Below are 15,012 nucleotides of genomic sequence, written 5' to 3' on the forward strand. Positions count from 1 at the left end.
TTGAGTTTCTTGTTTTCAGCCACTAGGATTTCAGGTCTGAATTAATCTGTACTGCCTCTAAGAGCCAGCTGCTATGGCTGGTGAAACTGGGCAGTCTTCCAGGTACATCAATCCTTGTTCAAATTGATGAAAGCTTGTCTAATTTCTCCAGTTGTTTCCAACAGTGATTTGAAGGAGGGAGGATTAGTTATGGTACAACAAGTGAACTTTCAAAAGGTATTGTCAAGACTATGGACTTCACCCTACTTTGCTGTTTGCTGGTGTAATTATGTTATTTTTGCTTATAAATATTGTTATGCCTGCTGTTGTTCAGGTGTCACAGTACATAAGTTCTTTACCACTGCTTTTTGGAGATAATTTGGATGCAGTAACTTGGTCCATATTTGTTTTCCTTAAAGTCTTTTTACAATGTAGGTAACTTCCAAACTATCTCAGAACTTGCATATCCGACATGAAATACTGAAAGAAAAGTGTTGCACAGAGATGATGATAAATCAATTCCGATGTCTAATTGAGATTGAAAAAGCAAGCTACGAGAAAAATAATGATGATTAGTACTAATTTGAGGGAATGTTCCCCAGTGAATCAACAGTGGAAAACTTGCAGTGCTGAGAACTTCTTTCTTATAAAATTAGTTTAGTGATTGATTGTTGGGTAGCTTGTTTTGTTTTGTTAGGTTGTTGGCTTCTTTTCAGTTTAACAGTATCTCTTTCTGTCTTCATTTATTTCTACAGACATTTGTAAACGATGTGAGGATTCCAGAACAGACATACATCACTCTGAAATTAGAAGATAAACTGAGATTTGGATATGATATCCTTGTCATAAGAAAATGCATGGTGTCCTGATGCACACTTCTCATGAGGAAAGTGTAATTGCATTAAATGAAGGGTTCTCATTGTTTTTGAGAACTTTAAATATCTCTCTTTAAAACAAAAATGCCCATATTAGAGAAAATTGCTGAATACTGTACCATGATCAGAAATATTGATCAAGTACATTTCATTGTTTCTCACTAAAAGAGACCTTGATTTCCAATTTCTGTTTCAAACCTTTATTTCAAACCCTCTTGTTATACCACTTTTGTGTGTTTCTTTTGTGTTGCAGAAAAAGAATACTTTGAGGAAAATACTCAAAGTATTGTACTATATGAGGGAAGAAAAAAGAAGTGTAGTATTACCTCCTGAAATTTATCTTTCAGTGGTCTGTTTATAAGTAATAAGTAATTGTGTTGTGCATTTTCTTTTACAAGTACATGCTAGTCCTAACAGTGATAAATTTGTAGAACAGTTCTTACTGTTGGAATGGCAGAACATGCTGCAGAACTGTTGCCTTTGTAGAAAATCCTCTTGTGAGCAGTGTGTTTTCCTTAGCATTTCCCACATACTAATCTTTTTACCGTTGTCAGAGGAGAGATGAGAGTCCCTGAAGAAGCTCTTAAGGTAACAATGGCCTAGGCCTCGGTGGTGCTCTGTCATTACGTGGTTATTGGTAAAAGATGTTTTTTCATTCTTTGAAATTTCTTTATTTACTTAATGTCATGTAGCATGAAAAATTTACAAGCCAACTCCAGTTATCCCAGAAATCTTCAGAGGCAGAAGGGTCAAAGCAAACCAGCTCCAAAAGTTCAGAGTCCAAAGAAACAGACTCCACTGCTGAAGTGCACCACAAGACTACTGAAGCGCTGAAATCTGAAGAGAAATCCATAGGTAAGGTGCATTTTTGCTGCAGAAGCATGCAAGCTTGGAAGAGATGTTTGTTCGCTTCACCAGGGTGTCTGTGAAATTACACACATAGATGTTTTGTTTTGTTTTGTTTTGTTTTTTAAGTTGTGTTAAATTTTAGATGTATTATAAGCATAGAATTATAGAGTCTTTAAGGTTGGAAAAGACCTCTAAGATCACCTAGTCCAACTGCCAACACATCCCCACTATGCCCACCAATCGTGTTCCTTACTGTCACATCTTCACATTTCTTGAATACTTCCCTGGGCAACCTGTTCCAATGCATTTTCACCCTTTTGGAGAAGAAGTTAGAGTAATTGAGAGTAATCAATAACTTTCAGAACAGAATTTCTACCATTATCGTAGATCTACATGTTAAGAAAACACCTGAAACAATTTTTTAAGTAGCATTCCCTGGTTTTTATATTTCTCTTCCCGACAATTAGAAAGCATTTTCGGCAGTAAAGTGAAGTTGTTTTTTTGCAATTGAGCTGAAGCAGTTTGTATTGTTTTTCCACCACCATTCTGAATAGTTCTTCTTTTGTGTTTTTTTTTCTATTTTTTATTTCTTTGTTTTATAGGTCATGGCATTCATTATTAGATGCATCAGGATAGAACCTAACTGCTCTATTGTGGTATAAAAATGGTAGAGGATGTAGTACCAGTAGATGATGTTTTTACATCATCTTTTGTATTTATATATTGTGTCATGGTGGCTTTGCCCAGGCTATCTTAAATTCATTGTGTGGCTTGTGTTCATTTAGGAATTTTCTCATTATAATTCCTTGCTGTGTTATCTGTTACCACAGGTGGTAACTACACAAATGAGAAAGGTACTGGAGGGTATTGTGCATTTCATACGAATCTGATTAGGTCCACTTCCTTAGTTCATGGCTGTTACCATGCTGTTTAGGTGTAATCCATTCTTCTGGAAAGCTTACTTTATGTAATTCTCTCCACGACCTGTAGGACTCAGTGGTGTAATAACTAATTTTATCTAATCTAGAATCCTATTATGAGTACATAAAGCCTAACCAATACTTCAGTATTCTGATTTAATATTGTTTTTCAGCCTCTTAAATTTTCATTATGTAGTGCAATGGATTTTTTTTTTCTCCTGAACTTCCTTTTTCTCTTGGATGTTTCAAAAATAACAGTAAAAGTTAATGATTATATTCGACTATAACTGATAAGCTTTTAGGGGATTTATTCTCTCACTGTTGTTGTATGTTTGCAAAGCTGTTCCCATCAAGTTTTTGAGAACAAATCAGAGGTGTAAGGCTGTTTTGAAATAAATAAATAAAATTACTTCATATCTTCAAATCATGCTGAATTTTGGCATGACTGTGAAATTTGTATTGAATCTAAGGAATTGCTTTGAATAAAGCACTGAAGAAAAATGCAAAATAAACATTCATGACAGGCAAAGTAATAGGTAACTACTAAGCTACATTTAAGCAGGTCACAACTTTTATATAAAGACTGGTTAAAGTAACCTCAGAACATCCATATGATACTAAAATCTCAGTATGGTGAATAAACTCTCAGGAGGAAAGGTCAGATCAAAACTAGTCCAATAAGTTATTGTGAAAGCAGAAATTTTAATTATATCAGTACCTTTTTTTTTTTTTTTGACCTCTGAATTTAAATGTGTTTAATCTTGTGTATGCATTCTGTATAATATGTTCTCCTTTATTGGACAGCAGTTTAACTACGGTTTGTTTTAAAAATAATTTTGCTCACTAGTCTTTTACACTTGATAACTTTCACCACTCTGCAGTCTGTCAGCAATTTGGAACCTTGGCAACACTGCAAAATTTTGGTCAGTTTTTCATGCACTGAGTTCAGATTTCAGCAAAAGGTCAATGTGGATAAAAGTGACAGTCTTCTCATAGGAATAGCAGTGAGCAGCTTTTAGGAATGTACTGCTGCACTGACAACTTCAAGCTCAATGCAGAAAATAGTGTTTGCAGATATATCAGGGCAACAATAAGAGATGTCAGCTGCCTTTGCAGAAGTGTTTGTGCCAAAAGTTTTGATCAGGTCATTAGTAAGCTTTTATATTTAGAACTCAGATCACTTATCCAGTCTCTAAATTGGTTTTGTATTTAGGCAAATGCGCGCAACCGATTCACTTCAGCTTCCAGGAGAAATGATCCCAATAAATCATTCTCTTTTCTTGTTGCTTGAACCTAAGCAACTCAACTAAACACAAAAGCAATTTCCTCGGTTTTGCACTATTTTTATAGATCTTTCTACCATGCCTCGTGGTACACCCTTGTATGGACAGCCAGCCTGGTGGGGTGAGGACGAAGCTGATGAAAAAGGTGGTTGTAAACCAGATAGCAAAGGTGAAGAAAAAATGCATGAGACGGCAGCTTCAGGTAAATCTCTTTTCTCTCTCTTTTCTAATTCTTTGGGGATCTTTTGCTGTTTAGTAGAGTTTCCAATGTTATTTTTGGAAGTTTGACAGATAGTTTGCACAGATGAAAGCTTAATAAAGTTTACCTTAATCTGCAAGAAACTAGAAATTTCCAGAGAAGCGTTTCAGACGTGTATCAGTTCTCTAGTATCCAGTACAATTTTTGTCAGTAAATTTAAAAAGACAGTACTTCAGGTAATATTTTCATTTATCAGTTTAGTCAATCTGTCATTTCTCATGCTGAAAATTAGAGATTGCAGTGGGATGTTTTAAGGAAATTGCTTCTGAAAATGTGCTATTTTATTTTTGTGTTTGAGTCTTGGCTACATAGGGTGGTTTGTGCTTTCTGTCCTGTAATTTAGTAATCTACGTTAGCAGGAATTGCATCCTGTTTTTCATGCAGTAAACATTTGCATAGTCTGAAGTTAAGCTGAGAAAGTTTTATTTCCCCGTAGTATAGATTATTATTATTATTTTTTTTTGATAGTCTGGTTGTCTGCTTGCAGCACGTGTTGCCAAAACACAGATCTCAATGTCTATAATTAGACCCCTAAATCTATCATCAGGCATATAAATAGAATAACTTTTTCTAATAAAGAGGAATTGAACTCTAAACATGAGGAAATCAAACAAAACTAACTCTGTAGTAAAATCAATTTATTATTGTTTTTTTCACCATAGCTTTTAGTAAACTGTTTCTTATTAGTCTAAAGTTCTCAAGATGCAGACAGTAAGCTGCTTGAGATTTGGACCAATAGAGAAGAAACCAGGTGAAATCATTTATTGTAGTGACAGTTTTCTTGAAACATCTTTATTGCATATGGAACAAATGGATCATAATGCAGTACTGCAAACTTTCTGTTTGTGTGTATGTTTGTAAAAAGGTTTTCTCTACCACGGATGGCATGAGGTGTTACTGTGTACTCCAGTGATAGAGGCTTTTAAATACAGGTTTAATAACCCACATTAGTAATCTCTGACTCTGTAATGTGTAGTAGAAATCTTGGGTAGGAAGATGTTCTTCAAACACTTCTAAGCATTCTTAGGGAATACAATTTTTTCTTTTTCCACTGGCAATAATAATAATAATAATGAAATATTAAGACTGTTAGATGAAAGAAAAAAAAAAAAAAGAAAAAAGAGGGGGCAGTGTGTTTGACATCAGTTACAAAGAATAAGAATCAAGTCCTTGCCTTCAAGTTATGCCATTGATACACTGGCTATGAAACCTGTGGTCTCTGTATACCAAAATGGGGGTGGTAAAGTCTATGATATTTATGATTTTGTTTCTTTGACCATGTATTTAGCAAACTAATATAAAAAAAAACAACCTATGATTAAATCACGAGGCTTCCTGTACTTGCATTTATCTACCAACATTTTAATATAAAATCATGCATGTTATTTACCCCTCTTAAATATGGGCTTATTAAAAAATAGTATCCTGAATTCTGTGATTTTGGTGCTATACCATTAACAAGCTATGACACAAGACTCCAGATTCTATTTATTAGCTATTTTTGTTTTTCCTTTTTAAAGTTATTTTTCATAGACATTATAGCATTAAATGTTTCACATTTTTAATATATTTATCAAGAGATTTTGCAAGGGGATTGCTGGTATTTACCTTCTCAGTCCCCAGACAATAGCTGGATCACTACAGAAGTGTATTAAAAAGTACTCTGAACATTTTGATATAATTATAGAGTTAAGCTTTTCAGGCCTCTTTGGCCTACTTACATTCCACATAAATTCCATGCAATTTCCATCAAGTTAATTTTCAGCAAGCTAGTTTGTATTTTCTTCATACACGGAAGTCTTACAACATAGGTGAACATAATCATTAGAAATTGATGTAAAGAAATACTGTAATGAAGGAAAGTAAGAAACTTCAAAGACCTTCATGTTTAGATTTTTAAACTAAACATCAAATTTTAATTTAATAAAAACTTTTCAAAATGGATATGTTTATTCATTTTCTTTATGGACTTAAAGCACAAATTTGGTTCACACTTTGTATTTTAAATTGCCTACAAGAATTCACTGAAGATGAATTCAGTTATGTGAGTTTTGGAACTTTCTTCAGTATCTCAAATCTGTGAAGCCTGATATCATTTTAACAAACTAATCCTATGAATAATCTGCTTCATGCTTTAATGATTTTTCACACGATTATTTCTTGAATAGAAAAGAGGGCATGAATTATAACAGATGGGGCAAGGTTTAATGAGGAGATTCAAATGGGAGATTTGTTTCTGCCAAGCCAACTATAGACAATTAGTCTCTACAGTCTCAAGCTAATAGGCTTATGTCACTGTTACTGTCTTCCTACCTCAACGGAAGCTCACTAATGGAAGTTATTTGCAAACATCAGGAGAGCCTGGAAAATCTCAAGAAGTTAAAGCCTTTTTGTTTTTTCTCGCTTGTTAATCTTATTTAATTATCCATGACCCTGCTAGCCCCACTTACAATCAATTGCTGCAAAGTTACCTACAGTACAACTATTTTATTTATGCTGCATCTGTTAAGGTTACATGCTAGTGACAAGTTCCTGGGTAGGTAATTGTTATTCTGTCCATTTGTTGTATTCTTATTACTTGGAAAAGTGAAAAATACATTTCTACTGATCTCAGTAGTAGTTGTAGAATTTTACAACAATAATGCCTTTACTAGGAACATAAGAAAGGATAGAAGTCATGAATTTTAAATGTGTCTTAGGAAACAGAAGTCAATTACAGTTTTAGAGCTGTGAAGATCGCTATCTTAATTATTTGCTATCTTAATTATACAGCTGAGACTATCTCATATCTATATTTGGTTTTATATGTAATTTCTTTCTGTTTGGCTGATGACTTATTATGAGTTCACTATAAAATAACTTTACTTTTGTAATATAAAGCTGTAGGTACTTGCAATCATATTTTCAGTGAAAAATTCTGAAGGATGATTTAGCTCAGGATTTCTGTTATTTTTTGTTTCATCCTTGCTTCCAAGATTATTGATTAGAATAAACAATATTTAACTCTATAAAATGTAAGTACTTTGGTCAGAAAACAGGGCTTTTAAGTGATGAATATTAGCTTGTACTTGGAATATTTTTCATAAGATAAATTCTAAGATTTTTTTCTAGTTTGGAAATGGCTTTACATTTGCAATCCAGTTTCTAAATTCTTTGGTTAGAGAGAAATATGTTGTCTAGTATAGTATTTTAGAAAACAGTGCAAGAGAAGTGCAAAATCCCACACCTGGGGAAGAACGAACCCAAGCACTGGTACATGCTGGGGACCACTCAGCTGCATGGCAGCTTGGTAGAAAAGGACCTGGGGATTCTGGTAGACAGTAAGTTGAATGTGAGTTAGGAACATGCCTTTGCTGGTAAGAAGACCGATGGTGTTCTTGGCTACAATAAAAAATGTATAAGCAGCAAGTAAAGGGAGATGATTTTTCCCCTATTCTCAGCACAGATGAGCCCACACCTACAGTATATTTCTGGGGTCTCCCAGTACAAGAGAGATGCAGAGCTCCTGGAACAGGTCCAACAAAGGGCTAATCAAATAAGATAATCAAGAGATTGGAGCACCTCTCCTGTGTGGAGAGGCTGAGAGCTGAGACTATTCAGCCTAGAGAAGAGAAGACTGGGGGAGATGTTATCAATACATAGAAATATCTAATGTGAAGGTGCAGTGAAGACAGAGCTAGGCTCTTTTCAGTGTTGCTCAATACCCTGGGTAAGAAAGAGTGGGCGTAAGCTGAAACACAAGAAGATTCCTCTAAACATCGGGGAGCACTTCTTCGCTGTGCAGGTGACTGAGCACTAGTATTGGCTAACCAGAGAGTTTTTGGAGTCTCACTCCTTGTAGACTTTATATTGCTTTATCTGCTTCATGCTTCCATGTGGGGAGAGAAGAGGAAGGGCTGCCATTTCCCAGGATGTGGAGTAGTGAGGTGCTGTTGTAGGGCCTAAAAACTACCCTCCAGAGATGAGGTAACCCAGGATGGATTACCCTGGATTACCCTGGCAGTGCAGGGACCTGTTTGGAAAGAACAAGCATCAGTAAAATGAGGTAGCAAAGGGTGTTCTTGGCTTGCAACAGCATGATATAAAAAACATCTTTTGTGTTTGCAGGACCTACTTTTAGACAAAATCAATTAATCGTGTACCTTCACCAGAGTTACTTTTTCCTGTTGGTATCCAAGCATGGCAATGCATAAAGAATATGTACTATTTGTTATCCCTTAATAATGTTCCCCCCATTTTTATTTATTTTTTTCCAACTATTATATTATTCCTTTGTTCATTCTATTTCTCTCTGTCAAACTACTATCCTATATTTCTTAGTTTTTAACATTTTCCTAAACCTTCACGAGAAGCATGTCAGTGAAGAACACAGATGTATTAAGCTTTCCTGCATATTTGACTCCTTAAACTCCTGTCTGTAGTATGCACGTTTCCAATTCTACCTTATTGCATAATAATTTCATACATAAATGTTTATTATGCCAGCTGATATATTGTGACTGTTTTTACCTTCAGAAATCTATTAGTTGCATTCTTATTTATCTTCTTGGCAACCTAAAGTGATTTCTTAAACATCTTGATTCATGATAAATCATGTAGGAGCTATTCATTATTCCTTGCTGGGATCTAACTAGCCTTTAGTGCTAACATCTCGAGCTTCTGTTGCTTGTTGCACATCTTTACATCTGATACTTTGGCTGGCTTACTGCTTAATGAACTGCAACCAGAAGATTTGTTTTCTTAAAAACACATTTGTAGATTTTAGAGCAACCACAAGAAGCTTTAACCTTCATTCATGCTATACAGTGGAACTTCCTCATGCTTTTTCCATATTCTGCTTTCTTTACCCAGTTAGAGCACGGTTTTGTAACATTCTGCATGCTTCCAGCTATTGTTGCTTTTCCTGTTCTACAAACTGGAAACAAATAAAATAAGAGCAGATGATGATAAAGTTTAGCTTGATTCTTGGATTTTACCTTTTGTAGAAACATAAAAGGTGCTTGAATTTCAAAACGTTATCCAATGCTTATTAGGGTTAAAATTTTCAAGTCAGTCTTAAGGTTGATCTTGTGTTACTGTGTGAATTGTTTTTCCAAAGACTTTTACCAAAATTATACTAGCTCTGCACGAAATGAGATAAAGCCAGATCACTAGCACTTGTTTTATGGAGACCTGGATCTGATGTTTCTTTAAATAGATCGAAATTGCAGTAACTATAATCTCAACAATTTCTATCATGTTTTTTGCCTGTTTCCCCTGTTAGTAGTAACTCATGTGACTTTTACATCGTCCAAACATTTTTGGAATGCAGACTTCTTTTGTCAGATTTGAAATGGGCTTTCTGCTGCTTTACACTCCTTACAGCCAAAGCTTGTGCTGTCTTTTCAGTAATGTTTTTCATATGTAATTCTGAAATTATTTTTCCAGAGCTGTGTTGCTCAATCTTCTCCACAGTCTTACTGTTTAGTCCAAAGGTTACTCAAGTGGCCTTTACAGATATTCATAAAATTCTTGAAGAACCTGAAGTTCCCAAGTATTGTGAAATCTATCTTTTATTTTTCTTAATAGGATGCAGCACAGATGCCAAGCAAGCTGAGGAGCAATCTGCAGCTGCAAGTGAAGAACTTTATCCTTTCTGTAGGGAGCCAAGTTATTTTGAAATTCCAACAAAAGAATTCCAGCAAACTTCACAGGTAGCAGAGAGCGCTATTCATGAAATTCCGACAAAAGACACCCAAAGTTCCCATGCAGCAAGCGCAGGACATGCTTCCTTTACCATTGAGTTTGATGACAACACACCAGGGAAAGTAACAATCAAAGATCACGTGACAAAATTCACATCTGAGCAGCGCCACAAGTCAAAGAAGCCTTCTTCCTCCAGTGGTCAGGACCTGCCTGGGCTTCAGACTGTGATGATGGCCGCAGAGAGCAAAGTAGCAGATTGGCTAGCACAGAACAATCCTCCTAGAATGATCTGGGAGCCAACAGAGGAGGATTCCAAAAGTATTAAAAGTGACGTTCCAGTCTACTTGAAGAGACTGAAAGGTAACGTGAATAATTCCAGCTTTGCTTACTTCTGAGGATAGCAATTCTTCACAAACACCCAGTCAGTGGATCCCTGAGCGCTTGCAGAGGTCAGTGGAAATTACAGATACTCTGCAGGAGCACAAGGATTTGTGCTTGGGAAATCTTACTGCACCACTGAGTATTAAAAAGATGATAGTAAACCAAATCATAAATCATCTTATAGTAAGTATACTGGTTGGGGATATTCTCGTACAGCTAAGTATGGTACAAAAGCAATCATCAGATATTTAAATCATGATTTTGAAGGGAACAAGAAAAAACCCCCGCCTTTAGTTAAAGTTTGTACATCTCACTTTTTCCTGTGCATTGCATTAAAAAGCTGGATTGCTTGATAGAATCAAAGTTCTGAAGTATAAATTATTCAAAAGTACTCTGAGAAAATCACATGGTGACAAAAAACATATCATACACTTATTCTAATGATATTAATCACATATGATGTCAGGCTTGAGTCTGGAATCGGAAATTAACCAAGAATTTCCTTTTTTGTTTTTTTTTTACTATGCTTTCAGAATTTTTATAGGAATGCTGCTTTTAGATGAAGTTCCAGTTGGTTTCATGTTCATTTACTTCAGACAGTGACATTTCAAATAAAGTTCAATGTTGAGTGAAAAGTGTACTTTCTTTTGGATCCAACTTAGCAGAATAGAGTAGGAACAGTTTTTCATTTTCAGACGAAGGGGTTCCACTGAAATTCAAACTTTTAGAATGAAAGTTCTGAAGAAACTTTTCAACTTATTCTCTGTCATTTTCTGTTTTTACTTTCAGAAGGTTAACTCTGCTACTGAAACTTTATTAATTCTGCAGTACTACCGTTTTTAGCTTTTAACGTAGCTGGGATTTTGTACAGTGAGTTTTCTCTTATTGATCTAACGTCTGTATATTAAGGCCAACTCTTCCAAAATACACTAAAAAATAGCACTTTCAAAACAGAATTGCATGAGTACAGAAACATTAAAATAATGGCATAAAAGTTCTTCTAGAGTGTATCACAGAGCATTCTTTGATCTTCATGATAAACAGGAACAACTTTGTTTACGAGGCCTTAGCCTTTTCCTGGCAGCAGAATCTCCTGGATGTTTGATTTTTTTATTTTTATTTTTATTTTTTGCTTAGGAAGGTGTAAGTTACAGGTTGCATTTGGCCATAACACATATCTAAATTTTGTAATCTTTGGAGATCTGTTTGTATTCTTACTCTTCTGCTTTCTTCAAAAGGCTACAAAATGTATCTAGCTTTGAAATTTTGATTTTAGAAAGAAGTGGAAAATTCTTTCTCATTTTTCTCCTCAACATTTTCCTACAGTACCTTGCACTGAATTTTCACTGCAAAAATTGCTAGAAGATTTTCACAGTGATGCCAATATGTATTGTTATATACGATGTATCTGTCCATTTTCTTAGTCGCTGTACAAATAAAGTGATAAAGGGAGGTCTCTGCGAAAGAAATGCAGTAAATATCTCAATTGTTTATTCAGTACTATTAACCTACTACGTAAGGTTTCCCAGCATACAATTATCATTTAAAAGAATAGTAGCTGAGTGTTCTTATGATGCATGTGGGAAAACCTTCTAAAGCTATCCTCTTAAGAGGGGAAAAAAAAATCACTTGTACATTCTTATATATACATGAGTAAGTCTTGATCCAAAAGAATTTAAAGATAACAAAACTGTTTCTTTACAGGAATTGCAGTAAAACTTAAGGTGTGGACTACTTCATTGTACATGAAATGAAGTTGCTGAAAGTTAAATGTGACATAATGTGTATGAGTACCCAGTCTTCCATATATTTTTCAGGCGTTACTGCTAAATAGATTTAAATATGCGTGTAGATATGGTTTATGAAATGTGTAGTCCTTATTCACAGATCACAAAGTAGTTTGAAGAATGAATAATTAATAACAGCCATTTTGCATACATACATCAGATGGTGTGAGGAATGAATGATAGAATAATTCATTGTACTTCTTGGAAAGAGTAATAAAGAATTAATTCAAATTTTCTGTAGATTTTCTCATAATAAACTATTGTTGTAATTGTCTTAGGAAAAGGCAGTCTAACCACATTAATTGTGATTTGACAGGTATTCTCACCTACCAGAGTGATTACCTCAGGTTTTTTCTTTTTCCTTTTAACTCTACCAATTGGCTATGTAATAGAGTTAATGTGATTGGAAAACAAACACTTTCCTTACTGCCTTACAGCTAGTAAAATGCTATCTTTTGTAAATCATTGATATATATTTGCAGATTAAAATACTGATGAAAAGGATAATTTGAATGTACCGATGTTATTGTTCAGCCTATGTATAAGCAGCAGCTGTACAAGATTTGCAGCTGCAGAGAAGTGTTTGATTCTACACAGAAAATCAAGTTGCAGTTCTTTCTTTGTTTAAGAGTTTCTTTTGTATATGTTGAGGGGGGGTTTTTTGTTTTGTTGTTGTTGTTTTTTTTTTATAGTTTCATACTGCTATATCTTGTTTTGCTTTGGTTGTAGGGAATAAGCATGATGATGGTACACAGAGTGATTCAGAAAATGCTGGTGCCCACCGGCATTACAGTAAGCGGGCAGCACTTGAAGAGCACTTGAGGCACCACCATGCAGAGTTGAAAAAGTCACACCAGAAAGTCCATTCCACAGAAAAGCAGCAAGAGCAAGCTGGTGTGAATCAGACTGCTTTTATGATTGAGTTTTTTGATGAGGACCATCCTCGAAAGAGACGTTCTTACTCTTTTTCTCAGAACGTAGGAGCTCTGTGCTCAGAATCCCCATCTCCAACACCTCACCTGCGAGCTGAAAGAGCAAAACCTACATCAGGAGAGAAAGCTGCTCCTTCATGTGTGCAAGGTAGTTCATCACATCATAGAGCAGCACACGGTATTCATGCAAAACTTTTAAAACAAAAATCGGAAGATCCCTCTGCTGCTTTACCTGTCTTTCAAGCTGCACTGTTAAGGAGTTCAGGAAGCCTTGGCCATAGGCCTAGTCAGAACCAGGAGATGGACAAAAAGTTGAAAAGCCAACATATTTCTGCTGCTACAGAGAAGGACAATGAGGATGACCAGAGTGACAAAGGTACTTACACTATTGAGTTGGAAAATCCCAATTCTGAAGAAATGGAAGCCCGTAAAATGATTGACAAGGTGAGAAACCTGAAGTGTGTACAGATGCTAAACTGGTACATGTTGTGTGGCCAGCAGTCTACCTGTTCAATTCTACTTAAAGCTACTGCAGTATTGTAAGTTTACCAGCTATTGTATAATGTTTACATACAGAATATCTTAAAAGCAGAAGCAGACATTTGACTAAACATTATTCCTATGTGATAATGTTGTTCTTTTAGTTTGCTAGTTTCAGTATGTTTTCAAAATGTTAAATATTGCCAAAATACTAAGGAACAACATTTAATGAGCTGGTATTTTTAAGAAGTGTTTGATTACAATTTATTACGTCCTTTGTGGAAAAACTCAATTGTTCTTAAAATCTGTTATCTCTGCAGTTTTTGGCAGATAGGCTTAGGAGCCTTGTGGTGACAAAATAACTTTCGCTTATAGGGAAAAATAAACATAAAAATAAAAGTAACTTTATTTGAATTCAAACGGAAGATGTGAATAGGAGAATCCACATTTAATCATTAGTCTTAACTGACTCATGAGCAGATATATATTTTTTTTTTCCTTTTACTGTCATGTCTTCCTAAATAGTCCAATGTAATGGGATGCTGACATCCAGTTTTGGCTTGTTTAACAGAAAATTCATTACTTGTTATAGAGTTATAAAGAATTGTTTCTATGTTTCTATATATATATTTTTTTTTTCAGAGCTGAAAAAATGCGCTAATGCTTTTAGTTTTGGCTAAATTTTAAAAAGATTAGATTGGTTCACTGAATAGAGACACATTCACTTACTTTCTGTTACAAATCTTCAATTGCTATTGCAACACAAAAATTTGTAATTCCAGCTTCTAGTCAGTGAAGTTATACAACAGGATTTATTTGAAAAGTACAGGAAAAAGAAAAAAAAAGAACCACTTTGAAATGGATAATTTAAGTACAAGACAAGAATGTAAATACTATCTGATGTTTAATAAGATTTCAAATTATTTTTGGTCTTTTGTATCCCTTTGCGATATATGTTGTCAGGTTTCTTTTTTTTGAAATATCTGCAGTTACAGGTCAGATTCAGGTACAGGAGGTGAAGATAAACGTTAAGGATAATAATGAACCATTAGTTTATATTTGTAGTGTTGCATAAAAAGCTTTTGGATATCATAAATACTTCTTACTGCTAACCTAGAAAGCTACATCATTAGACATTAAAGATTTAGAATGAAGTAAAGTGGAGACATTTATTCCTTGAGATGTCCTATATCTTTTCACTTTTATTTAAGGCTCTGTTCACAGATACTGGATTTTGGCATGTAAGCCTTCCTGAACAGTTCTGTGCTAGGTAGTATAAAAGTAGTATGATGCTATTTTTATGCAGTGCAGAAAAACAGCCAGTGCAGAAAATCAAAATCAAAGGGAGATCAAAATTTATCTGCAGTTTCGCTCAGCTTTGCTTCCCTTCCGTTTTTAAATTGCAGATGCTGAGGATTTCTTATACTTTCCTAATAAAAGGTGGATAAGTGTGGAATAAAACAAGGACTTGTGCTAGTTTGTTTACTATTGTGCTGCTCTCTTGACTATTTAAGTGAATAGTTGGTATGCGTTTAATCAATGGTTCCAGCTGAACCTCTCTTTCTGAGTCTTTTCTTCTGAG

The 15,012-nt window shown here is 34.9% G+C and overlaps 1 protein-coding gene across 9 annotated transcripts in view; it reads left to right on the forward strand.

Annotated features, from left to right (window-relative positions):
* Positions 1–715: 715 nt before the first annotated feature.
* Positions 716–15,012, forward strand: part of CEP170 (centrosomal protein 170) — a 54,974-nt gene continuing 40,677 nt past the window's right edge. For 8 of the 9 annotated variants that reach the window (XM_019612737.1, XM_019612738.1, XM_019612739.1 and 5 more), the window contains exons 1-6: positions 740–813; positions 1,384–1,442; positions 1,547–1,709; positions 3,974–4,108; positions 9,734–10,210; positions 12,748–13,394. In XM_019612737.1, the coding sequence (XP_019468282.1) occupies positions 1,416–1,442; positions 1,547–1,709; positions 3,974–4,108; positions 9,734–10,210; positions 12,748–13,394 (1,449 nt within the window). In that variant the 5' untranslated portion in view covers positions 740–813; positions 1,384–1,415. Of the gene's footprint in view, positions 814–1,383; positions 1,443–1,546; positions 1,710–3,973; positions 4,109–9,733; positions 10,211–12,747; positions 13,395–15,012 lie in introns of all 9 variants that reach the window. The other variant, XM_019612741.1, reaches the window with a different exon arrangement.

The sequence above is a fragment of the Meleagris gallopavo genome, chromosome 2, assembly GCF_000146605.3.
Source record: "Meleagris gallopavo isolate NT-WF06-2002-E0010 breed Aviagen turkey brand Nicholas breeding stock chromosome 2, Turkey_5.1, whole genome shotgun sequence".
In the NCBI taxonomy this organism is placed as follows: domain Eukaryota; kingdom Metazoa; phylum Chordata; class Aves; order Galliformes; family Phasianidae; genus Meleagris; species Meleagris gallopavo.